This window comes from Arachis ipaensis, chromosome B7, assembly GCF_059453495.1.
Source record: "Arachis ipaensis isolate K30076 ecotype BB chromosome B7, ASM5945349v1, whole genome shotgun sequence".
Classification (NCBI taxonomy): Eukaryota; Viridiplantae; Streptophyta; class Magnoliopsida; order Fabales; family Fabaceae; genus Arachis; species Arachis ipaensis.
In genome coordinates, this window is record NC_142442.1 from 13,107,228 (window position 1) to 13,134,351 (window position 27,124).

The following is a 27,124-nucleotide window of genomic DNA, read 5'->3' on the forward strand; positions in this document are numbered from 1 at the left end:
AATTTCTCATAAATTATTAGGTACCAACTATTTGAAAAAGAATCTAGAGATTGATTTGTCAATACTTTTATCATTAAAAAATTAAATTGGTTCGTGTGGCTAACCGCATTACTTATTTATTATATACTTTTAGACTAAATCACCAAAAATAACCATAAAAAATTGCTTCGCTAACAAAAGTAACCATGGAAAATTATAACTTTTCAAATGTCCATAATTGATTAGCTTCATTTGTTAAAAATAGCCAAGCTTAATGTAGCCTTAACAAAGTGACATACGTAAACTGTTTTTTTCGTTCTTCTTAATTGAAATCCAATTTTTGCAGGATAAAATCATACCCGAGCACAATCATCCACCGTTTCGAGCTACTCCACAGGAGAACTCTGAATTAATTTATTCTCATAGAATTCGAGCAAAGTCAAAGAGTGAAGTAACTACAAGTGAAGGAAGCAAATTTTCAAGAACTTCAAATTCGAAGATGAAGAAGAAGAAAATTCTAGAAGGAAGATGTCACTAGGTGAGTATGTTGTCTTGTTGGAATCTTTGATGGTTACTAATTCTGGAAGATGATTTATTCGTTGCCTCTCTTCGAAGGTATGAAACATTATTTATGATAGTTAGACAAGTATAGGGTTCCTCTGTATCTCTGGTATTTCGATTTTTTGACTTCTGTAGAGTCGAGATTGTAATTATTTTGTTTGGGTTGATAAAATTGATGGAGGATAGCAAAGTTTGGCAAGATGTTTGATTAGAATACTCAATAAGTATAAATTTGGGGTTGCTAATCAAGATGTGACGATTGCTCCAATAGACTACGGGAAGAGGAATGTTAATATGGCCATGAAAGTTGAGAAAAAAATTAAAAGTGAAATCAAAGTTATGAAAGTATAGCTTGTGTCTGTGGTTATTTTTGTCAAACAAAACTAATCAATTATGGATATATAAAGAGTTATAATTACTTTTGTCAGCAAATCAATTTTTCATGGTTAGTTTTAGTGGTTTAATCATACTTTTATGTTAAAATAATTTGTGCACCCTCAAATGGGCTAAAGCCGTGTATATAATTAACTCAAATATTACACATCACATGCACTTTACCACCCTAAAAAAACATATATGGTTAATTATTTCCAAATTTGGTTTATAAGTAATATGTTAAATTTCGTACCATGCACAAAGAACAGACATTGATATACGTAGGACGATGAAAAGTAATGTATCTTAAATTAGCTTATTTTTTTTATACAAAAATACCATTGATCGGACAAGATACGTAGGCTTCACTCTTAAGTAATGTAACAAGTAAGTAACCAAAATACTCAAATATGTATGAGGCGCCAATTTTAGTTAGGTGTCCAAAACCAGCCGTTTACTACCAATATTATTACTTTTTAAGTTACTATTTATTATTATTGTTATTGTTATTGTTATTGTTGGAGTTAAGTCATCAATCTCTGCCAACACACTCCCTAATAGTTCTCTTTTCTACGCTGGTAAATTTTTGAAAAATATAATTAATAAATTTCCTGATTTTAGATGGTATTATTATTATTATTATTATTATTATTATTATTATTATTATTATTATTATTATTATTATTATTATTATTATTATTATTATTATTATATATATATGCCAAAAATAAATTTTGTTAATTGAAAATAATAAATTACAAGATAACCACTAAATTAAATTCAATTATATTATGTTCACATAAAAAAATATCATTCATATAATATATATATTAAAATATAAATACAAATTAAAAATATGATAATTTACATTAATAAAATAAATAGAGTTCAAAATTACAAAAATATCTTAAATTAGGATTGATTTCCTAAATATTTATATATAAATCAAATTAAATTGACTTAATTAACGCTATTTATATCGAATCAATTTGATTTGATTTATATAGAAATATTGGAGACAAAATGTATAACTAATTCTGATTTAAAATATTTGCATAATTTTAAAATTTATTTATTTTATTGGCACAAATTAATAGTGTTGATTTTTTGTGTAAAAATTATATTTTTTAAAATAAAAATATTATTTATACATAAAAATTAATCACTATATATTTGTATATAAATACATGCATAATTTAATTTATTTTTAATATATATTTTATATTTTAATATATTTTATACCAATAACTAATTTTAATACGCACCTAACATAATTATTCTTAAAATTCATAACATAACAAACAGAAAGTGAGATTCTCTAAGTTACAATGAACATTCAATTTTTAAATCTTAAAAAATGAGAAAGTAAAATTAAAATACACATTTGATGCTAAATAATGAATACGGAGAAAATCGTAAATTTTTTCTTGTTCATCTATGGAGATAAAACTTGAAAGTTGAAACTATATTTGAAGGTCAACTATATCAATTTATTTGACACTTCTTAATTATATTTTCATATAAAAATACTTTTATGCAAATATTTAGTGAGATAAAAATAAAAAGTCCAAATATAATAAATTAAAAGATACAATATATAATTAATAATATCACTTAATCTCATTCCTAAGGAAACTAAATTAATTACATTTACCAATAAAAAAATAAATGAGAGAGAGAGAGAGAGAAATGACAAGTGGAGTAGTATATGATGTGGCGACTAGAGTTAGTTGTAAAACTGATAAACTGCCTCATGCATAGTCCAAAGCATATTAAAGACTTTTCAATAATAATTTTTCAAATAATATAAATATTCGACCCCCTAACATATGTTCCCCAATCTTACAAGTACAAAACACTACAATTTTCCATTCAACAAGAACCCAAAAAACAAAAAACAAAACCTTAACAAAAAAAAAAATCATCAAAAATTCCAAAAATCCAATCATGGAATCTGTTGTATCCGAACTAGAAGGCACGCTTCTGAAGGACTCAGACACATTCTCATACTTCATGTTAGTAGCATTCGAAGCATCCGGTTTGTTCCGATTCGCCTTGTTGTTGATCCTATGGCCTCTGATTAGGTTAACGGACATTGTTGGCATGAAGGACATAGGTCTTAAAATAATGATCTTTGTGTCCTTAGCTGGGGTACCCAAGTCAGAGATCGAATCCGTGGCAAGGGCGGTGTTGCCAAAGTTCTACATGGATGACCTTCATATGAAGGCGTGGAGGTTGTTTAGTTCCTACGACAAAAGGGTGGTGGCAACGAAGATGCCGAGGATAATGGTGGAGAGGTTCGTGAAGGAGCATTTGCGCGCGGACGAGGTGGTTGGGACAGAGTTGTGTTTCAACAGGTTTGGTTATGCAACGGGCTCTGTTCTTGATGATACCATATCTCAAAGGGTTGCTCACATTTTTGGCCAACAAGGTGCACCTACTTTGGGTATGGCAAGGAGTAGCCATCATTCCTTCATGCAACTTTGCAAGGTAAATATTCAATAATTAATATCAAATTAAATAATATTTCACAAAATTTATGTTAAAATTAAAAAAAAGTCATGATATTTAAAAAAAATATAACATACTACACATCAAATTCAGTATAATTAACTATCAATGAGTGTTAAGAAGCCAGCAGATTTTGTAATTTATAGCCATCAATTAATTATTATTAGTATTTTTAATAGTGTAAGATTAAATCTAATGACGTAGAATTATTCACTTTTTTTTTCTGGTTAAGTGTTGACAAAATTTTAATAAAAATTCTGACTTCTTAAATTTTCTCTTAACTATCTTACAGATCTGTCTTGTTAAAGATAAAATTGGACTTGATCTGATTTATTTCATCCATACTAACTAAATTTTTTTTATTTAATTTTTAAATTACTTTTGGACTAATTATTTTAATTTCTTCATTGGTATATCATTTTCATGATTAAAGTCATACAACATAAACAAAGTGAAAACCCTATGTGTGAGAATTTTTGTATGAAAAACTTAAAAATTGTAGTTCTCAGACAAAAGTTACGAAAAAAAAAGTTTTCTCATATGATTTTGAATTTCTATAGAGAAAAATAAACATACTAAACAAGGTCAATTTTGGTGAGATTGTCATATTTCACAACATTTCGTGTATATTGTTGTTATTCAACAACATATTAATTAATTAAGGACACAGTTATGAAAGACAAAGATGGAAATAAATTTGAACCTGCCCAAAGTAAGTAATTCATCATCAAGGATCTGTAAACAAATGTGAAAATAAGTAATACTAATTAAAAATACTAAAAATAAAAAATTTCAAAAAATTTTATAAATCTGTAATTTTTAATGCATTAATAATATGTTAAAGAGTAAAGTTTCTATTTTAATTTCTTTAATAAATATTTTTAAATTATTCTTTAGCTAAATTTTTAATTTAACTATATTATTATAATTTCAAAAATATTATATATCCACACAAAAAAATAACTTTTGTATAAATATATATTTAAAAAACTTATAAAGACCAATAATTTTTAATATTTTTTATTATTATTTGACCAGCATAAATATTAAATTGTCTTCTAATAAATAAAATTTTACTAATTTATGTGTGTAAATTTTAAAAAATATGGATATAAACTGTATTAATTCATATAAAATTCTGATAAATATAAATACAAACTATATACTTCTTATATATAAAATTTTTATAAATATAAATATTATTGCTGACCAAATACTTATCAAAAACAATATTTACTGTTGATATAATATTGCTTATACATATTTTATTTAATTGACTTTTAATATTTATTTTGTATTTTAACAAAATTTTTATACCAATAATTAATTTAATAGCTATTTCTTTTAGATTTAACATGGTGGTTATAATTAAGATAACTTTTATTTTTGTGACATAAAATTGAATTTAAATGCAGGAACAAATTGTTCCTCCCTTTGTAACAAGGCAGAAGCAGGAGCAGGAAGCGCTCCGGCCACTGCCGGTGATCTTCCACGACGGCCGTCTAGTAAAGCGGCCGACAGCATCGACCTCGCTACTAATCCTTCTATGGATGCCAATAGGCATTATACTTGCCATAATTCGCATCACCTTGGGGTTCACACTACCCTTTTGGGTGATACCCTACGTTTCAAGGCTCTTTGGAGGCAAGGTGGTAGTGAAGGGCACACCACCCCCTCCTCCGTTGAATGGCAACTCCGGCGTGCTATTCGTGTGCACTCACAGAACCCTAATGGACCCGGTGGTCCTCTCCTCCGTGCTCCACCGCCAAGTCCCCGCAGTCACCTATTCCATCTCTAGGTTAACAGAGATACTCTCTCCAATCCCAACGGTTAGGTTAACAAGAATAAGGAACGTAGATGCTGAGAAAATCAAAGAGCAATTATCAAAGGGTGATTTGGTTGTGTGTCCAGAAGGTACTACATGTCGCGAACCCTTCCTTCTAAGGTTCAGTGGGTTATTCGCTGAGTTAACTGATAGAATAGTCCCTGTGGCCATGAACTATAGGGTTGGATTCTTCCATGCAACCACTGCTAGGGGTTGGAAGGGTTTGGACCCCGTTTTCTTCTTCATGAACCCTAGGCCGGTTTATGAGGTCACTTTCTTGAACCAGTTGCCGGTTGAAGCTACTTGCTCCTCAGGTAAAAGTCCTCACGATGTGGCTAACTATGTTCAAAGGCTTTTGGCTTCAACTTTAGGGTTTGAGTGTACCAACTTTACAAGGAGAGACAAGTATCGGATCTTGGCTGGGAACGATGGTATTGTTTCTTATACTTCGTTTGCTGAACGAATGAACAAGTTGGTCAGAACTTTCAAGCCATTTTTACATTGAAAATTATTCTTCTTGTAGTTAATTAAAAATATATTTATTCAATTGTTTTATTCTGTAGTTAATTATGGTGTGTATTGAAAACCATAATTTTGTGTGTTTGTTTTTTGTCTTTTTTAGGTTTTCCATGTAATACGTTGATTGTTTTGTATATTCTTTTGGTTTTATTAATTAAATAAATTATTCAACAATGATATATGTCTTCACCATAATATGCAGTAGCTATTACTTTTATTACACACAGTATAAAATAGGTAAATTCTACGTATCCAATTCTCTCTAAAATAAAAAATAAGAACAAGTTTAACGATTTGGTCTCCAAACATTTCAAATTCACTTTTTTTTGATAAAAAAGGAATCAGTCATTGGAGAAGAGAAAAGAAAAGTCTCTATACATTTTGAGAAGAAAGAATTCCTCCGAAGAGTGTAAAATAATAATTTGTCACGTGATAAGTTATTATAAAAATAAATAATTATATAAAATAATATTTAATTAACTATATTAAATAATTATATATCTATTTAATTAATTATTTATATTAATAATTATTTATATTAAATCATAATTAATATAAATAATTATACTGAATCAATATTAAATATTGTTTATCTTGTGATATTGAATGATAATTAATTAAATTTGTTTACATAAAAAATAAATTTAAATTTTATATATTATAACATAATTTTTGGTTGAGTTGTTTATTTTTATCTATAAAATTTAAAATGTTAACTAAATTTAAGTTGTCTATTTTGAGTGTTGCATATTATATGTTATATATATAGATAATTTATTCATATTTTATCCATATTTTACCTTTTTATCGAAAATGTTACTTCAACATTTTTGTTATTTCTAACTCAATTTAGTGCATCGAGACATGACTCGTTTGGTGTTCCAAATTCGCAATATTCATATTTTGTCAATCCTGGTAGATTAGATGCTATCGACCTCAATAATGATGACATTGAAAATTATAGCAATATAGTATTCAACATTGGCAATGGAAAGAGGATGAGATATTGATCAGTACATGCTTGAATGTTTCAATTGACCTTATAGTTAGTACCAACCAAAAGGGTGAAACATTTTAGAATCGAATTCGCAACTATTGTGTAGAATTTAGTACCAACATAAAAAGGGGGCAGTTGCATGTAAGAAACAATGGTATAAGATCAACAAGGCAGTTGCATAATTTGCTGGTTATTATTGTAAACCCCGTTAAATTAGTAAATAATTAGTTGATAAATTAATTTTTAATAAAGAATATTAGAAATGCAATTATAATATTAAATTAGGATAGAGTTCATCAAAACGAGAATTTTGACATTAATTTCGAAGAAATCGGTCAAAAATTGGGCCGAACGGACTAAACCAGGCCCAAACCGGACCGTGGGCCCAACCGGTTCAGCATTTAAATGAGCCTAAAGCTCATTTCCTTCACCAACATAGCAGAAACAGCAGCGTACTAGAGAGGAGAAGAGAAGGGCACGAAACCCCTGCGTCAACTCCCGAACGACGTAACTTCTCCGTTCGAGCTCTGATCGCCGCACCGTTTGCGGCCACTCGTCCACGGCGTGAAGCTCTATATTTCTACCGGAACAATTTCATTGGTAACTTGTTTAATCACTCTCAGCCTCCTCTTCCCCCAAATTTTCAAAAATTGAGTAGGAATGTTGAATTTTTTTGATTTTTAATGTTTTAGGATCCAATTAGCTTGAGGAAAACGTTCACTCTTGCTTATGTGAAGCTTGGGTAAGGTGAGGATACCATAATTCTATTTTAATTCCATTGAATTTGAGTTTTGAGTATTAAATTGGGTATATATATGTTATAAATGTGTATTAGGTTGTGAATAAATAATTGGAGTTTGAGATTGTGAATACCGAAACTTGGAGGAAGCTGTGCAGTTGAGGTTTTGGGGCTGTGATTGGTTTTAAATAAATTGCCTTGATCGTTACGTGGGAATCGGCCAAGGTATGGTTTAGGTTTCTTGCATTTAGTATATAATGTTCTGTGAAAACTTAGGCTAGATGACCGTAGGATAAGTTAGAACGTATGTGTATATATGGTTTAGTGTTTTGTTATTAAATATGGATTGATGTGGTGCTGATTAGTTGAATTGAAAAATTGTTAATAAGGGATTTGGGGACACAAATATGTAATTCATGAACTATGGTTTGGTTGTGAGATTTGGCATGTGTATATGCAATTATTGATGGTGGATTTGGCATGTGTATATGTGATTATTGTTGGTGTGAAGGGTGATTTTCATGGTGGTTATGGTGTTAAGGAAGAAGGATTTGTTGATGTTAGCATGTGTAGGTTATTGTGTTGGAAACATGGAAATTGTTTGAATGAGGAAAGAGGTTTTGCAAGTTTACCAAAGTTGGTTTTTGGCCGAACTTCGACGAGGCATAACTTAGCCTTCGGACCCTCAATTTGCTCCCAACTTGTTTTAAAGTAAAAATTGGGTTCGTGAAGTTTATGCCATTCGAAGAACAGGAGAAAAATATTTTAAATTGAAGAAGTTATGGTTGTTGGAAAATTGTATCTAAAAAATTGTCTTCTACTACCATTCTACAGCTTTTGCTACTGATTCTGTATTTTTAAAAGAATGTACGTCCACGCATACGCGTGACCCACACGCACGCGTGGCATGGGTTTTGGCGATGCGTACGCGACTGGTCCTATGCGTACATGAAAGGAGCCAACAAGCACGTCCACGCGTACGCGTGACTAGGGGACGCGTGCGCGAGCTGCAGTTTTATATTTCCACGCGCACACGTGAGCCACGCGTACAGGTGGCCCCTGTTCTAGCAAACATGATTTTTGAGTTTTAAAAACCTTATTTCAAATCTCTAAACTTCTATTTCCTTTCTTTTAATCATAAATAGTGGTATTAAACCTGACAATTAGATGAAGCTAGGAAATGGGGATAACTTGGCGGTGCAGTAAAGCTAAAAAGGAAAGTGATGAATTGATTATGAAATGTTACGGATGATTATGTATGATACTTGGTTTGATAATCAAATGAATGATCATGTATGATATTTAGCTGGAATGATTAAATGATCTGAGATATGAGATTTTCTGGATAAAGTACCGTGGCTTGCCACCACGTGTACCAGGTTGAAAACTCGATACTCTGTTGACCCTACGACATAAGGGTGACTGGGCACTTATAAATTCGCAGGAATGTTAACCCCCATTGAGCAATATTGATTATTTAAGAAAAGCTATGCATAGACTCTTGGGGATGCACTTCGAGGGACAGTCTAAGGTTTTCGGACTTGTCGGGTTGGCTAGATAACCGACAGATGAGCCTCATCAGCCAAAGGACAGGCATGCATCATTTGCATACTACTTTAATTACTTGTTTGTGCATTAACTGGGTGTGCTTAAATGTACTTGCCATGTTAATTGTATATTTGTTACCTGCAGTATTTGTAACCTTCTTGTGCTTACATTTATCTGTTTATTTGTCTGTGAAATGCTGACGGAGATGGAGGTATGGAGGAATGGCAGTATGAGACTTAGGTTTTAAGGATAAGTTAAGTTAGGCTTAGAAACTCTTAGAAAACTACCTTTTATAGCTTTTGTTTAATACTTTAAGCTCTATAATCTGAGTGTCGGCGTTTTAGGATTGCCTCTGGCATTCCTAGGACCTTATATATTATGTGTGTGGCACCTTTACCATACTGAGAACCTCTAGTTCTCACACCATACTATGTTGTTGTTTTTCAGATGCAGGTCGAGAGGCGTCTCGTTAGGCGTCTGGACTCTTGAAGCGAAGTGGTTACTGGTTATTTTGTTGTACAGTGATGTGTATATGTGTACTTAGCTTTCTCTCCGCATAACTTGTTCTTTTTTATCCTCCTAGAGGTTTATGGAGAGGCATGATTTTGTTTATGTATATTTGGATTTTGGATATGTATATGTATATATATATATATATATATATATATATATATATATATATATATATATATGCGTGTATATTCTCCGGCCAGTCTTGACTTCGCGGGCTGAGTTAGGAGCTTGCTATTCTGTATCTTTGGCTCTCTATTCCTACTTTTATTATCTTATAATTGACATTTAAAGTTTTCTTGACACGCAAGTTATTCCGTTTCTGGAGCGTTGCGCTTTTCATTTCGTGATTTTGTTTTACCCATTTTTCAAGGCTCCTAGTTTATTACATTCTTTCTACTATTATATGTATGTATTTTAATTTTTAGAAGTCGTAGCACCTCTCCACCTCTATTTTACATCCTAGGTGTAAAGCTCTGTGTGCTCGGGTGTTACAGTTGTGATCAAGCTAGTCGAAACATAAGGAGTGGTTTGAACACTGATGATATAAAGGAGTTGGCCTATAAACTTTATTTCACAAATTATGGTCAAAGTTTACTTTTGATCTGAGAGGCATTGGAATATGTTTCGTTTGGAACAAAAATAGAAAAGCCAACTACCTGCATAAAATAGAGGCTCAAAGAGAACCAATGTCAGTGCAATTTGAGCATACTCATCATCATCAAATTTAAAACACCGTTAGTTGAGAAAACCGGTGTGAACTCTCCCGTTCACCCACAAGGATCAAAGAAGAGCAAGAGAAAGGATAAGAGAAAAGCACAAATATCTGAAGATCTTAGCAAAAAAATCATCGATTGTTAAGAAACTATCTCTCATAGAAGATATTAAAAATCTTAGAAAAAAAAAACTAACAGATAGGGAAAAAGAAAGAGAAGAGGAGAGGGAACATAGAGAAAAGATTATGGTAATCAAAGAAAAGGATTTACAAATTCAAACGGCGACGAAAGAACAAGATTACAAACTTAGAAGTATATTAAAAAAATGGAGATAAATGCAAAAGGAGAAAAATGGAAAGAATGGCTAAGGAAAGAGAAAGAAAAATGGATATGTAAATACTTAATGCCGACATTATACGTCTACAATGAGTGAAAAACGACGAGCTCTTCATGAGATTGCATGTGAGAAATAATTAATAAGTGGTTTACTTAATAATTCCATGTATTCATAGAGTTAAGTAGTTTGTTTTATTTTTATTGTGTATTACCGTATGTGATGTAGTATATTTTATTCATTTGTGATGTAATTTTTAAAATATTAGTCAATGTTATGATGTCTTTATATATTGTTTATGATAATAACCATTGCAAAACTAGTCATTTTAAAATTATACGAGAAAAAAATTAGCCATTAAATTATTAATTTTTTAATATTAATATTTTTTAATATATTGTGTATTATTGTTATATATGAAGTTATTAATTTTTTTCGAATATTAATATTTTTAATAGTGAATTATTTTTGAATTTATAAATTTTAATAATATTATTGTAAAAAAAAGTAACTACATTAATTTTAATTATTTTAATTAATTAATTAAGAGATATCACAATTGGGACTAAAATTAGTTTATCCTAATGGAGAAGGGCGAGATGCTTTGAGTTCTTATTTATTGTTTATGACGCAAAAGTTGATGTAGAGTTACTTTTTATGACAAGTGGGCCATCACTCCAAGAAATATACTGAGTACCGTCGGATTCATCAAATAAATCTGCAGGTAAAAAGGTTACCGTCTGATTTACCATTGCCCTTGAGTTGACGGTATAAACGTCGCCGAAAAGTCGGAAATTGCTTATCGGCAGATTTTTTTCGTCCGACACTAATTATTGGCGAATTTTTCGTTGATTTTTTCAATGGATTTGGCGAGATTGTGTTGATGTCCGACGGTAACTTTGGCGCTATTTAACGTGTTTAGGCGCCAAGTTACCGTCAAATTTATTCGACGGTAATATTTTTATTATTTTTTTTATTTTTGGCACAATTAAGCCACAATTAGTAGACTCTTGTTAACAAAATTTTTGGCAGAAATTTAAAGTTAGCAAAAATCAACAAATTATTTTATTAAAAAATAAATGGTCTGAATACAATAAAATGTCACAAATGTAGAATACAATAAAGTAGACAAACAAAAATGCACAAAAGTATAAAACCCTAACACCTACAGATCTCGGTAATCTTCATCATTGTCGTCGGCATCGTGGTCCCCTTCTGAGGCGGCGGAGTAGGTGCTGCCGTCGGTGCCCCACCAGCAGCGTTGCCATTGGAACTAGCAGTACCGCTGCCTCCAGTGCACATCTACTGGCTGTACTCCTTCATCTGCTGTCGCAACCAATTAATCAAGCTACTCCAGCTTCTCCGTCAGGTCCGAACTGACGACAACGCGTGCAAGAAGCTTTCAATACCTCTGCTCAGACTGCTCTGCTTGCTGGCGAAGCTCCTGTGTTAGCTTCTACACCTTCTCTCTCTAGTCGACAACTTCCTAGGGATCAGCAGGAGTGGTGGCAGAGGCAGTGGCAGAGGAAGCCGCCAACACAGAAGAGCAGAGGCCACTGGCGAAGAACGACTCCAACCCAAAGCGGCGATTCTTATGGGGTTCAAAGTGTAATACCCTTACTATCAGAATGTCACGCTTCTAGCTGAGCCACTCTGATAGTAAGGGTGTTACATTATGGTATCAGAGCAGTCTTTCCTGAAGAGCTTGAGGAAATGGACTGACTAGGATTCATGGCATTCTCTGAGAGATCCCTCATGCTGGTGGTGGTGATGCTGAGGGTCGTTTCCTGATGTGATGATTTGATTGTTGATTTGATTATGTGTTGGGCCGAAGGCCGTGATTGTGTTTGGACTGGAGGCCGTAATTGGTTGGATCAGTAGTAAGTTTTGGTTAAAATGGTTCCTTAGTAAGCGGTGAAATGTATGAAATGTTATTTTGCGTGAAATTTTTATAAAAAAATATGAGCTTTAGATTTGGATAGTGAACTAATGACCACTGTGATTGAAAATAGTTTTACTTAAAACATCTTCTTATGACAATTCTTAAAAACCCTCTACTAAGAACCAGCGAGGATGATGTTCTCACCCCCTACAGACTTCCCTGAGGACAAGGAAGCTGATGAAGTTTTTGCTAAGTCCTTAGCTGTACTGTTTCTGTTTGTATATATATTAGTCATAGTTTTCCCTCGCCTTTGTTATTATAATTTTGTAAGAGAGATAGGAGTTGTATAGTTTGTATGTATATAATATGTATAAGTTACTTGTGTAAGAAGTTTTGTATATATGTATATGCATGATAGTAGTAAAAATTTAAAAGTATTTCCAGTTTTTCCAAGAAAACAGCGATACGGTTTCAAGTTAAATGCTCATATCTTATTATTAAATATATGAAAGTCGTCGTAATATTCTCGCTATCAGAGTGGCACAACTAGAAGCGTGATATTCTGATAGTAAGGGTGTTACACAAAGGCAGTCTCGCGCCAAACCCTATCAGGATCTAACACTGAAGTCTCAGATCCGGCTTCGTCGTCCCCACTAGGCGGCTGAGATTGCTGGGTCGCAACCTCCAACCTCTGTGTGTACTCCTCCTACGTCACATACGTTAGTTGTGATTAGGATAATAGTTAAATAATTGACTTTAAACCAAATAAAGTTAAAACTTAGGATTAATTTAAACTCACATAATGGGTCGCAGATCGCTCGTCAGTAAATCTCTCCTTGTTTGCCTTCAAAGTATGGGTATACTTAAAGGTCTCCGTCAGTGTCGCCTTACGATCCAATGACTTAGATTACAAATTAATATATCAACCAATAAAATAAACAATCAAATTAAACAATGACAGACAAATATATATGAACCAAAATACAGGAAATCAAAAAGTATGTTAAATCATCATCCTTGTTTATTATTATGATAATCTAAAATTCAACAACTAAGATCATCATCATATAATTCCCAAACTACTGACGATATATGGTTATAATAAATATCATCATCAAACTCAATAAATATTTCAAACGCTTAACATACTTATAGATAGATATACATAATATTGCTCACGATCTCACATTAACAACACCATATAACACCTAATAGATTAATGATATCTGAAATTAAACAAGTTAGAAGAAGATTAAACTACTAGAAATTAAAATTAAAAGAAGTAGATGAAGTAAGAAAAAGAACAATAAGAAGCTTTGAGTGACAAATACCCTTTATCTTTGGTCCTAGATATGAAGTATTGTTTTCTTTCTTGACTATTATTCTATTCTTCATCATCATCACCCCATCATTATCACAAAATTCAGTTAAATAATAGCAAACTTTGGTAAATGAATTCAGGTTAGGAAGTTGGGAAGCTATAATACAAATGCTAAATGTTTTGGGTAAAATACTTTCCTATTACAATTCCAAAGACACCAACCATCCTACATGCTTACAATCTAGTTTAACCATTCTAAATTAAAACAAATCAATATTTTTACATATTATAAACTAGTCAAGCCGTATCAGAATTAGTTCAACTATGAACCCATTTTGTATATTATTCAAACATTCTCTCATCATCAACCACACAAATCAACCAATTAAACTAACGAAATAGTTCTATCTCAGCTCAGCTCAGCTCAGTTCAGTTCATATAGGACTATATAAATATATATCAACAGAGCAAGGCTAACACCAAAGATCATATTCAAAATAAGAATGCTTATAAATCACTTACATGCTTATAAAATAAATGAAATTAAAAAAATAATTCAAGTAACTACTAAAACATTAAACAATGCCAAAATTTTTACTAGTCTGCTCTTCGTCTTTATAAAGGTCGCCGACTCACCCGTATATCTCGACGACCTGGGTGAAGTCCTGTTAGTGATGTTTGTTAGACGGTGACGCTTGAACCCCTTATTATCTCTAAAATAGGTCTCCAGTTCCTTCTTGATGTTTGGACGGATCCATGATGTTAGGTAGTCTTTTCCCTAACGAACGTCGCTAATCATCGGCTGAAGTCATTTAGCTGCTCGATAGTCGTAGATCTTTCTGATCATGAGATTTTGTTCTGCATCCCATATAAATTTCAACTGCACAAAGTGATTCACCAAGATTAGTTAGTCGGAATAAAATACAGTTCAAATACAGTTAATTAATTTAAACCAAATTGGGTTTTTACCGTCCATTTCTGAAACCATCACTCTTTGGTCTCAGTCGAGATCTGCGTGTAAGTCGACCACGGGTGTTCGTACATGGACTTAATGACCTCGGTGATCTCCTGTGTGCAAGTATTGGAGTTTGAGTAAACTTGTCACACAATAATAAACACATAGAAACACGAAAACTTAAAATAAACAAACTTAAGATTAAAAAATTAAACTCATGACTGCATGCCATCAGGCCAAATCCTCAGCCAGATGACAGGCGGTGGTGGAGGGATATTCTGCTGGGAGCACTGAAGGAATCACCCACCGCGGGCTCTGTCGACATTGTCGCTACATCTGCAGGGGGGCGTAGCAGAAGGAGGCACCCAGTTCGGGTTTAGGACCATGATGAATTGCTAGTCTACTGGACCCGCCTGTGACGTCACAGAGGTCAACGGGGTAGAGGGTGATGACTGGGTAGCCTTAGGGAATTCGATGGAAGCCTGCCCTTTACCACGACCACATGATCCACTCGACCTACCTCTGCTACCTGTTGTAATGTCTGTACAACAAATACATTAATAATATAATAAACACCAATAAATAATAACATAAGAATAAACTCAAGAAATAACAAATAATTCTAAAAGTGTTTTAGTTTAGTAAATTAACCAAAAAAAAAAAAAAAGAAATCACATAGTATTTTAGATTCAAAATAATTAAATTAGAATGAATAAATGTTTTGGTTAGTTTAGCAAACTAACAAGTGTTTATAGAGCAATAAAACACTAATTAGTAATTACAGAGGAGAAAATTTTTTTCATTAAAACCAAAATGAATATATACATATATAATATAACAGTATGTGTCAAAAGCTAACACATGTACATTAGTTTATATTAGTTCTATTGTAAATGCTATAAATATCTATCATAATACTAACTTAACAAAATCAAATAGCCCAAAAGCTATGGATAACAAAATAATTCAACAAATAACCCAAAACACCTAAAATAAGAATTTTAAAGAGGAACATATTCATGTCACAATTAACACAGATATCTATCAACCCTAAACATAATTCTAAGATTTTTAAAAATATAATTTTAATTTTTTAATTTCACTGAAAATCTTATAAAATTTTCGACAAAGTCTTCCCTTACACTACAAGAAACATCGTTAAAATCGACGGCCAAATCGACGGCTAAGCCGTCGATAATATTAAATATCGACGGCAAAATGGACGGCGGAGGTGGTCGCTATTAAGCTTGTCGATTTTTAAAAATTTTAATAAAATCGACGGTTTGCTTTGCCGTCGATAATAATGTAATAAAATCGACAGCGTTTTTGTCTATAATATGAGTTTTAAAATTCTACACTCTAACTAAAATCGACAATGTTGCCGTCGATATTATTATATAAAATCGACGCCATTTCTGTCGATATTTGATTCAATTAAAATCGACAACAGTTTCGTCTATAATATGCTTAATAAAATCGACAACATTGCCGTCGATATTTGATTCAATAAAATCGACACAGTTGCCGTCGATTTATTAATTTAGATACCGACAAATTCTTTGTCTGTATCTTGTTTGTTTTTGTCTATTTTAAATTTAAAAAGCGACAACTTTTCCGTCGATTTTAATAATTATATGTTTTAATTATTTTTTTTATTTGAAAAATAGTAAACAATTAATGCAAATAAACTTTTAAATATATAAATAAAATTTATACAGAATATTAGATAACAAGACAAATAAACTTTTAAATATAAAAAAAATTATACTGAATATTAGATAATGAGTTTACAAACTTATCAAAATAATAAATAATCCTCTAACATAAAGACTCAAGATAAGATAAATAACTAAACTTAGACTTATATTCGTTTAAATTGCAATCCCCTAATAATCCAAAATATTCAAAGTAAAGTAATTAAATAAGATTTTCGGTTGCCTTTGCTTCCCTTATACTAGACCATATAATTCATATAAGATAGATGATAGGAGTGAATCTTGTGTATTTCTTAGCTATGGCCTATGGCCCTCAACACAAGGGATACAAATGTTTAACTACAGCTAGAAAAACAATACTCAGCACACATATTTTCTTTAATTTGATGAGACTAACTTCCCTTTCAAGACATGTTTTAGTGCTAAATATTCTGACAAGGTCATTGCTAGCTCTTATTCACCAAATCCTTCTCTCATTATTCTCTCTAATGGTGCTAAACCAGTCTTAGATCATCCCTGAAATGTCTCATCACCATTGGGCACCTTGTTTGGATCACAAATTCATCTTCAGACTTCAAATAGTCCATCGTTTGTAGAATCTGCACCAATTCAAAATGAGATCTTAAACACTAAAATTTCCCAAAAGCATCTACTTAATCGAGATTGAGTAGCCAACAACTCAAAATTGTCATCTTATGACAACAAGGTTGAAGAATAGAATAAAATTGTCATCTACTTAATTAAATATTCAAAGTAAAAAATACTCCTCAAAATAGCCACGGTTTTCTTCGGAACCAAAGCAGCAAGTATATCGAAAATTCAAAATCACTTCAGAAAGCAACAACAACAACAACAGATGAAACGAAAGAAAAAGAAAGAAAGGAAAGGAATGGCGCCAACCTTGCAAATGAAATCCAGGGAATGAAAGTGGCGGGATTAGAACAGAACTAGAAATGCTGAGATCATAGCCTAGATGCTGCCAGTACATTCAACAGAACGATCCACTCCTCCATTGGTCATTTCAGCAATTAAGTAACTAAGGCAACAGCTCTGTTCTTGCAACAGCAATTAAACTCAGAAAACGTACAAATATAAGCGCTCACGTTTGTCTAGCGCTGTTCTTGCTATGCCTTTTTCTTGCAGTTGCTCACCTAATTCCCAGAATCATTAAAGCAAGAAAATTAAAGACAGTATTCAAAGAAACTAAATTTCTATAGAATGGCCCATAACATAATACCTCTTATTTTAGACTCAATATCTAGTTCTAAGCTTTGCTTCCTGTGAATATGCCTCAGAACAGGCAAGGCTTTATAGAGTAAGTAGTGCAGTCGATGTAATTTGACACTGGAATTTACCTCTCGGTCCTGTTAAAACAAAGAAGATAGTTACACAAGGACATAAGGTAAGCAAGTTTCAAAAGTTTCCAAATTTCATCATATGCCATCTACCCTAAGCACTGGAACCTCCCGCAAGCAGGCTTTGCAATTGAAATTGCCTGAACAGAATGGACATGCATTCTCAACTTACTTCCGGGTTTTACCTGGGTACCTAATTTAAGACGATCAGTGAGAGGCTGGAAACTCTAAAGTAGTAAAGGTAAAAGGCTATTCACCTTATATCAAAATGGGAAGATTATCAATTCCTTCAAGATGGCTGCATATAACAGTTTTCAAGGTAAAAGGCTTTGGAAATGCATTCTTTGGCATTCCATCTTCGTTATCCTATTCAATTAAATAATTAATTAATTAAGTAATATAATAATAATAATCAACTCAATTTAATTAATTAATTATATTCTCACCTTCAACCATTTGTTAGCTACGCTTTTATATCCAGTGGCAAACACAATTGCATCAAATTCCTTCTCCGTGTTGTTTCCAAATATCACTTTGTTCTCAATTCTCATTATATGAGAAGGAATAACCTGTTATATATGTTTTGTTGGTATAAGAAATTACATAAATTAATTAAAAAAATAATATTATTAATTATTTAAAAACATACCTTGATTGCACCGTCTTTAATCTTGGCAATGGTTCCAACATCAAGAATTGGAGACCTACTAGCAGCTTCCTTCAGATAGAATGGTCCCTTATTTGGACGACGAATTCCAAATTGAGAGAGATCACCAAATTTAATGTTTGCTACAAAAGTGATCACACTTTTCACAATATTTACTGGCAAATATTTCAGCATGCGCATACCTTGATGGATTAGTTCTTTGGTGACCACATGAACCTACAATTACAAAATCAAAATCACTAATTAAATTTTTATTTTACAATTATTTTGTGAATTTTTACTGTTGAAATTCAACATTATGGAAATTAATAAATAAATAAATCTGTTAGAAAGACATATAGACAGAAGACTAGTTGTCAAGGCATTCATAACTGTAGTGTTTTCTGTTGCACTTTGAGCAAAAGACAACTCCACGCTTATCATTCCTCTGGCACTGATGATACATCAAACTTCCACCCTCCTTGCTTTTGCTACCCTGAGGAGGCAACATTGTAGTGAAAATAAAAGTTAAGCCTTCATCATTAACATAAAAAATAATGATCGTGAAGATTAATAAATGTGAATTTTCTAAAAAATTAAAAAGCCTTCATCATTAACATCATTGTTACAGCAACAGCAACAATAACACAACAGCAACAGCAACAAAGACACAACAAATTACAAAAAAAAATAACTAAGGCAATAACAACTAAACAAGACAGCAAAGGATAAGAGAACAGAGGACCTACCGAAATGACACAGTGAAGCAACAGGCAAGACGGCGCGACGGGAGGTGTACTAACCTTTTAACAGCAGCTTACATCTGTTCAGCTCCTCTTAAGTTAGTCACCTGCAAGCATTAAACAAAACAGCAGTCCAAATAAACATCAAGCTGGAGAATAATTAATCTGAAAAAGCTTGAATGGAGAGAGCATAATAATGGGGAAATAAATGCAGAAATATATGCCAAATGTTTAGAAGAATAAATAATTAAAAATTTTGGAGAACCAAGTGCGAAAACTAATTAACCATATCAGAGGTGATGTCATCTTCAGTAGTTCCGAAGGGGACAAGTGTGCTCTGAATGAGAAATTTGTCTTTGCATTGCATATCAAGTGGTTCTGTTCGCTGAGCTTGCATAGTAACTGCATCATCCAACACAATACATGTATATAACACAATTATGCATATACAAGGGTTGTAGAACTACAAGAAGAAAAGAATACCAGTAAAATCACATGTGTCCTTTGGCTTGATGATGCCTAAGTTAGGTCTAACACAATATTTCTTTGGAGACGTTGTTTTCACCTGCACATTGATTCGAAGTTGAGGTTTTTTACTTTTGCATATTCATTCAAGATTGGTTTAGAAAAGAAAGAAACGAAAGTACCTTGAAATCAACATACTGATCGGACTTGTTTACAATGTGAACCTGGCACGAGCTTTGTTTCTTTAATTCAACTACACCGCAAAGAAGAAAGAAAGAAAGAATGTGAATTAAGGAAGAGTAGATATACAGAAGAAGCTGTTGGTGAAGAAGATGAACTTACATAGAAATCTGAGTTCGGGTGGTTGGATTTGAAGAAGCTCGGTGGCCGGCATGGCTCTGGTGTTTCTACAAATGATAAGAACAAAAAAAAAGAGCGTCAAGACTGAATTGAATGAATGTATGTAGAATTGAGCATTGCAAATGACGGTAACCGTACGTGGAATGGAACCCTAAGAAAAGAGAGATGGAAGATGAAGAAGAATTGACGAGGATGGTGTGATGTGTGTGCAGAGAGAGAGAGAGAATGGGATTCATATGAATGAATTATGAAATGAGTGAGAATGATAGAGGAACGACGGCAGCGAAGAATTACGGCGGCGCAACCGTGAATTTGGGGTAGAATAAGGGAGAATTGTGTTTCTGGTGATTGGGGAATTTGGGGATGAAATGGGAAATTGGGTTTCTCAAAGTTGGAGGCGGGAAGAGGACGCGGGTAATTGTGTTTTTAGTGATAAAAATCGACGGTATATTTGTCGATTTTAATTTATAATAAAAGCAACATCTTAAACGTCTATTTTATATTTTAAATTTATACCGTTTATTTGATTTTAGAAAGCGATCTAGACCGTTTAAATTTATCGACGGTAAACGTTGTCGATATTTTAAATAATAAAATCGACGCCGTGTTCGTCGATTTTAAAATAAAAGTATTTTCTACCCTTCGTTCGTCGATAGTGTGACGATAATAGAATTAAGGTTAATTCACCATAAAAATATCGACGAATTGGCCGTCGATTTTAATCTTTTATTTATAATTATTTTTTTTGACAATATCGACAGCAAGCCGTCGAAAAATATCGACGGCAGAAATAGCCGTCGATTTTTGGCGTCGAAAAAAACGCTTTTTCTTGTAGTGTTAAATTCAGATTTCTCCACCCTTGAAGGATTTCATCTAAACCAAATATCCATCAACCTTTCTTAACTTATTAATTTTTTCAATCATTATAAAGGTAACATACAAACAACTCAATCATTATTAATACAGTAAAATATTTTTCAAACAATTTCAACAGCAGGAATCAGCAAACAGCTAAATAATTCAATATTTTTTAGCAATCTCAGAACCTAATCTAACCTATTCTAACCTATCCTAACCATCTAAATTAACTAAAACAAAAAATTAAACTAACTAGACTCTACTAACTAATTAATTAACTTGAATTAACAGAATTTGAAATAAATAGAGTTCAAACAAAAAATCTTGAATGCAGAACAAGAAAAAACGGAGAAGAGGGGTGGAGGTGCAGTGACGGCAAAAGCAGAAGTGGCAGGGGCGTTGCAGCAGCGACGACGTTTGCGGCAGTGGCGGCTGAGGAGGTTGACGAAGAGGAGAGATGAGAAGGTTAGAGAGAGTGTGGGAGGGTGAGAGATTAGAGAGAGAGAGAGAGAGATGGGTGAGAGGTTAGAGAAAGAGAGTGAATTCGAAATGAAGGGGGAGAGGGTTCATGGTTCCAATTTAGGGCAGAGTTACCGTCAGATTTACCGGCAGATATTTTTGACGGTAACGCAGTGCGGATCACCAAGATGCAGCGTTCCATTAAATGTGTCATCGTCGAATTCTTCTGCTGGTAATTCCGACGCTAAATTTGGTGCCTATTTGTTGTGGTTTTCTGCCAAAAGTTAATTACCGGCAGTTTTACCGTCAGAAGCAGCTATCCGCCGGTAATTATTTGGCATGACTAATTCCACATCAAACCCGTCACTAAATCCGACGGTAAAGTTGCGCTAATGTGAGCTGTTAAATCCGACGGTACTCAGTGCATTTCTTGTAGTGCATATATAGAGACTGAGATGAGTTTTCTACTGGAGATACATAGACACATACATAAATACACAAAGATACATAGACATAAAGATACATAAATTTTGTAATGTGTTTGGTAATAATGTACAAGACACACATGTATAAACCAAATGCCAATTTTACCCTCTGTGTCTTATTGGTAATTTAAAAATAATTAAGGATAAAAATGTCAAATTTTGTGTCCTGTGCATTATGTCTCCGTGTCTCAGTTTTAAGAAGAAACACTAAATACATGTATTTTGTGTATATTTGTGTACCACCATATCCATTCAAATATGTGTTTCAACAAACAAATAATGGACGTGTTCCACCGTGTCTAACAATTAGTGTCCATGTCTCAACAAACAAACACAACCTAAATTACCCCTTTATGACATGTCTTGTTATTATCGGATGAAATACATTAGCTTATCATGATTAAACTCTTAATCTAACCTAAATTTTGTTTACCTAATCAATTAACTATGTTATAATTTTGAGAAAGTATTGGGAGACAATGATATTGCTGTTCAATGAAAATAAAAAAGAGATTAAAATAATATAATAATTAATTTAATTAATTTTTAAGTTACTCATTTTGAATTCAAATATTAGGGTCAGTTTTTCTTTTTCAACATTAACCCTAATTCTAATTTTCTTTCATCGCCGTTCTTCTTCTTTCTTCTCGGTGCCGGCATTCCTTCTTCCTTCCTCATGTTGCCACCCTCCACCGCACCGAGCCCCCCTCTCGCGTCGCCCTCCTTAATCGCGCCTCAGCAGGCGCATCCTCCCTCATGTCGCTCTCCACTATACTGCTGCGACACAAGCCATCGTAGGCGCGGTCGTTGAAGCTCGCCACTAGGAAGCTGTGCGAAGGCCTCCTCCTTGCTCGCCACTGGGATTGTTGCGATCCTGCTCCCCCGACTGACGCCCACCAACACAGTAATCTCTTTTTTGCAGTGCTGTTTCAATTTTTATGTTTTCGTGTCATTAATTTTCCAGGTTTGAATAAAGTGTGTTGGATATTTTGTATTTTTTTAAGGTTTTTTAGTTTCTTTTTCATGAGGTTGGATGTTTAATTTACTTATGCTGAAGACCAAAGCTTTTGGGATGTTATTGAAGAAGAGCCAAGGTCTTTGGGTCCTCTTGTTCTACTCTATAGAGTATGGTTGTGTGACACCTAGTGTTTAGATGTTCTTTCAGTTTGGAAACTGAGCACCATGGAAACTGAGCTCAGCACTGCAAGAAGGGTTTTGCAGCAGGAATTTTTGGCTCTTCTGCTAAGCCTAGATCAATCAGGGCTCAAGCTTCTTCTGGTTTTTCTTCTATTACCGATTCATGCCTTTGATTTGTTTGGTTTATTAGATATATTCTAAGATTTCTATAAAGTTAATCAATCATATGTGAACTATGAGGTGGTTGATTTTGATTTGCATATACACATGTATATTGGTTATACGTGATTTTCATTTCATACCTAGATTGCTAACTTGATATCTGATTTTGTTGTTGAATTGCAGCAAAGATTTATATTGCAATATAAAAGATGATTTGTTGGATAAATGGGCATATTTGACAATATAGAAATAGAAATTAATGCATCATAATCATGGATCAATCTATGGCTTTGATTTTGATTCATTATATTTATATATTTTTCACTATTTGAAGTTGCTATGTTATCATAGACAGTAGGCTGTCTAACATCTTCAAATTGAGACACAATTCTGCATTTTATTGTGCTGCTTTTGTTGAGTATTTATATTCTACGTTACAGGATGAAATATGTAAATCCATTTCTAAAATAGGTGGTATTGATGCAATACTCACATGTATAGAGGACAGTGGTGAGCAAGGCAACAAAGCTGTGGCCAAAGTGTGTTGCTCATTACTTTCGAAGGTATAAGTCGAAACCATTTCTCCTCAAAGGCACCTGGAGGAGAAAAAAAAGAGAAAAATAAGAGAGGGGGTGTTTCTATGCAAAATAATAGTTTTCATACTACCTATGGTTCTTTTGAGCCGAAGTTTATTTTGGTATTTATATTTTTATTTGTTAAAATGAAGCTACATCACTTGGAGCTAAGTCGGTTATAACCGTAATGTCCTTGCATATGTTACATGATTGCCATTTTCCACACTACACCCAACTTTGAAGATATTGTCAACTTTAGCAAAACATCTTTCTAAAGTTGAATGTAACATCATTCTTTTTTAATGTTGAAAGACTCACCTTGTATCTTAAATGTTTAATTAATCAGTTGGCAGGAAGTGATACAAATAAGAGTGAAATTGTTGGAAAAGGTGGGATAGATAAGCTAATCAAACTTTCTACCAGGTTTAATGATGACCCTTTTGTTTTGCAAGAGGTACAAACCTGCAATTTCTGTTGAGAGCTTGTGTAAAATTGTTCAAACTATTAATGACACTATTTTGTAGAGATTTAGTGAAAATTTCCTGGTTTAATGTAAATTGTGCTGCTCCAAATTGTTTTACTTATTTATTATGCTTAATTCTATGATTATGCTTCCGTAGCTTTATTAATCCAAACTCCAAAGGATGTGAATTAACTGATTCTACTGTTGCTTTTGAAATGTGGAAGGAAATACTGAAATTCAGATTTATTATGCAGATTCCTGTCTTCTGATAGATTTGATCCTTATGATTGCCAATATTTATAAAATCCAGTGCATGTCCTGCAGAAACTCTTACAAAAAAAAAGTTTCCTGATATACTTGGATTTGTACCATATCTTGCATCTCAAAGCATAATGGAAGTGGTGGAGAGGACAGGAGCTACCAGTGAAAATGCTATCATTTCTTCTTCAAGTCCAAGAGTTTTGAGAATTGGGGTGCTGTTTACTTTGAATTCTGTCATTGGAAGATCAGGATAAGCCACAGCCACCTATTGAGAATCCTTTTTCGGAGACCCTTAAGAGAACAAGGTCTGGAAATACTGCAGGATCAATGAGGGTGTTGAATGATGTGGGCGAGCTCAATAACAAGTTGTATAGGGATTGAGATACATCATATACTATACTTTAAGCCATTTAAATGAAGACGGATGTTCATTTTATTATAATTACGGATGGTTCTATCCATTCTAAAGTGGATGGTTATTTTTGGTATACTATTTGTAGTACAATTTATTACCCTGTTGTGTTAATGTAAACAAAAAATTAAAAGGAAAACTGAAATAGGCTGGATGTTCATTTTACTAGGTAGGCTGATGGTTATTTTCATTCTAATTTGGATGTTTAATTGATTTGTATTGAATTTAACATAATTTTGCCTGAAGAAGACTTTGTTAAAAGTATTGTGAGTATGGAGTCTATTATAAACTGAAATTTTACTAACACGCTTAATTCTGTTTAAGTTAGTCATTTTCTTAAAATTTAAATTAAAAAATTATAAAATATATGTCATTATTAGATTAAGTGTCTAATAAATGAACAAATTAATCGGTGTGTCTAATAGCAAGAATTCTTATTGTAATTGATTAATACAATAAGAATTCTTGCTGTTTATATTGCTCTTATTCATTGATTTTTCTTTTTCGCATCAATGATTGAGATAAATCATGTACTATACTGTAAGCCATTTAAATTAAGGCGGATGTTCATTTTACTATGATTGCGGATAGTTCTTTTCATTCTAAATGGATGATTATTTTGGGTATACTATTTGTATTATAATTTATGACCCTATTATGTTGATGTAAGCAAAAAATTAAAAGAGAAACTAAAATAGGTTGGATGTTTATTTTACTAGGTAGGCCAATGATTATTTTCATTGTAATTTGGATGTTCTATTTATTATTATGTTTCTTTTAGTAGAAAAAATAAATTAATAAAAAAGTTGTAACTGTATTCATAAACACGTGAGTAAGGGCAAATTAGGATTAGTGGTCACTGAACATAGCACGTAACTTCTTATTTGAGATCCTATAGGGAAATTGACTCTGCTTTTTAATTTCTCTAGCATTTTTATTTTTGGAACGCCGTGAATAGTTACTCACGCAATAGGTCCTATGAAATTGAATGTAAGATTCTTTTCAATTTATAACCAACTAAGGAAAATTATAATGACATGAGCAAAAAACCTTGTAATCATTCCAGCTGCTAATACAAAAAATTATAAGACCCATGCAGAGAAATGATGTCTTCAGCAAGAATTTAAGTGCTCTGAGAGACCGACTCGACCAATCATAAACATAACAATCAGAAAGATAAATCAGATTTATACAACATACCAACATGGCACACCGACACATCAAAGTCATCAGAGCACTGTTCTATGTCAATCCAGGAATGAATATCCGAGTTTGAAGTCCGTTCTAGAGACCATATATCCATTTTCTTACTAAAATACAAGACAAGCCTCAAACATCACCGTATCAAATAATATGAATGACGATCATATGTGATCTCAGCTTCAAACATTTATCAATATAAGACATCCTACCAACAGAAAAGTTCTTCAGTGCCGTTAAAAAGAAAAATAATTGGGTGACTGGGAGCCCAATCAGAGTCCACAATTAATCTTGCAATTTCTATTATTGATGCTGAAAAAGAGAAAATTAGATCAAGATTTATTATTCTCAAATGTAAAATTTCATATTCAATGAAGACTTCAAGTATAATCATTACCCACCAACACATGAACCACAATCACTAGCACCAGGGGAACTAAGGGGGCTATCAAAATATCCATTCACTAAAATTGACGGATCAGTATCTCTCGAATCTACAGATGAAATCCTGTAGTAAGATAGAAATGAAATCCATGTCAACCTTCCTTAAACAAAGACAAATAAAATACTACCTTGTTTTGACCACATGCAGTCCAAAAAATATGTACAATAAGTTATGGTATGGTAATGATTCACCAGAATTTTTCAAAAATCATATGTTCTCTGTTAAATGATTAAACTGAAATTTCCACTTTCAAAGACCTTAAGATTTCATATCATTGTTATCATTCTTCTAATAAACATCTTATGATGCCTCGGTACATCTTCTAGTTTGTATCAAGAATGATAGGTTAGCTTCCACCCTATCTCGGGTTCCATTCTGAAGTACAGAAAAGGGTCCATGTTCTGACTAAACAATCATGAAATCAGAAATCAAGCCACTAACCGTATAACATCGATGATGGTAGGTGTGATCGGGCAGACACACCAACGAGACCGTGAACCATCCAATGGCCACAAGGAGGGAGGACCCAGGCCGCCGGATAACGTAGGATGGCGAGCGCAAACGAGGTTGGGTGATGCAGGGCGGGTCGGCACAGGTGGGGGTTCCATATC

General features: G+C 33.0%; 2 protein-coding genes across 4 annotated transcripts; one reads left to right on the plus strand and one right to left on the minus strand.

Annotated features, from left to right (window-relative positions):
* Positions 1 to 2,759: 2,759 nt before the first annotated feature.
* Positions 2,760 to 5,872, plus strand: LOC107608070 (glycerol-3-phosphate acyltransferase 5-like). Its single transcript, XM_016309960.3, has 2 exons — positions 2,760 to 3,405; positions 4,842 to 5,872. Exons 1-2 carry the CDS (start codon positions 2,863 to 2,865, stop codon positions 5,754 to 5,756), a joined length of 1,458 nt encoding a protein of 485 aa, XP_016165446.1. The 5' UTR covers positions 2,760 to 2,862; the 3' UTR covers positions 5,757 to 5,872.
* Positions 5,873 to 16,494: 10,622 nt separating this feature from the next.
* LOC107610042 (vesicle-associated protein 2-1-like) lies at positions 16,495 to 20,446 on the minus strand. Of its 3 annotated transcripts, XM_088493728.1 has the most exons (9): positions 19,238 to 19,338; positions 18,882 to 18,984; positions 18,492 to 18,725; positions 18,289 to 18,411; positions 18,100 to 18,208; positions 17,936 to 18,035; positions 17,725 to 17,851; positions 17,388 to 17,638; positions 16,495 to 17,086 (listed from the first exon to the last, which is right to left on the minus strand). In XM_088493728.1, the coding sequence occupies exons 2-5, from the start codon at positions 18,930 to 18,932 to the stop codon at positions 18,101 to 18,103; spliced, it is 516 nt and encodes a 171-aa protein (XP_088349854.1). In that variant the 5' UTR covers positions 18,933 to 18,984; positions 19,238 to 19,338; the 3' UTR covers positions 16,495 to 17,086; positions 17,388 to 17,638; positions 17,725 to 17,851; positions 17,936 to 18,035; position 18,100. The 3 variants fall into 3 exon arrangements, with proteins under 3 accessions (XP_088349854.1, XP_088349853.1, XP_088349855.1); XM_088493727.1 differs by lacking the exon at positions 17,936 to 18,035; XM_088493729.1 differs by lacking the exons at positions 16,495 to 17,086; positions 17,388 to 17,638; positions 17,725 to 17,851; ... (2 more) ...; positions 18,289 to 18,411; positions 18,492 to 18,725 and adding exons at positions 19,518 to 19,633; positions 19,715 to 19,796; positions 19,879 to 19,949; positions 20,039 to 20,103; positions 20,195 to 20,446 and having other exon boundaries at positions 18,883 to 18,984.
* Positions 20,447 to 27,124: the final 6,678 nt, after the last annotated feature.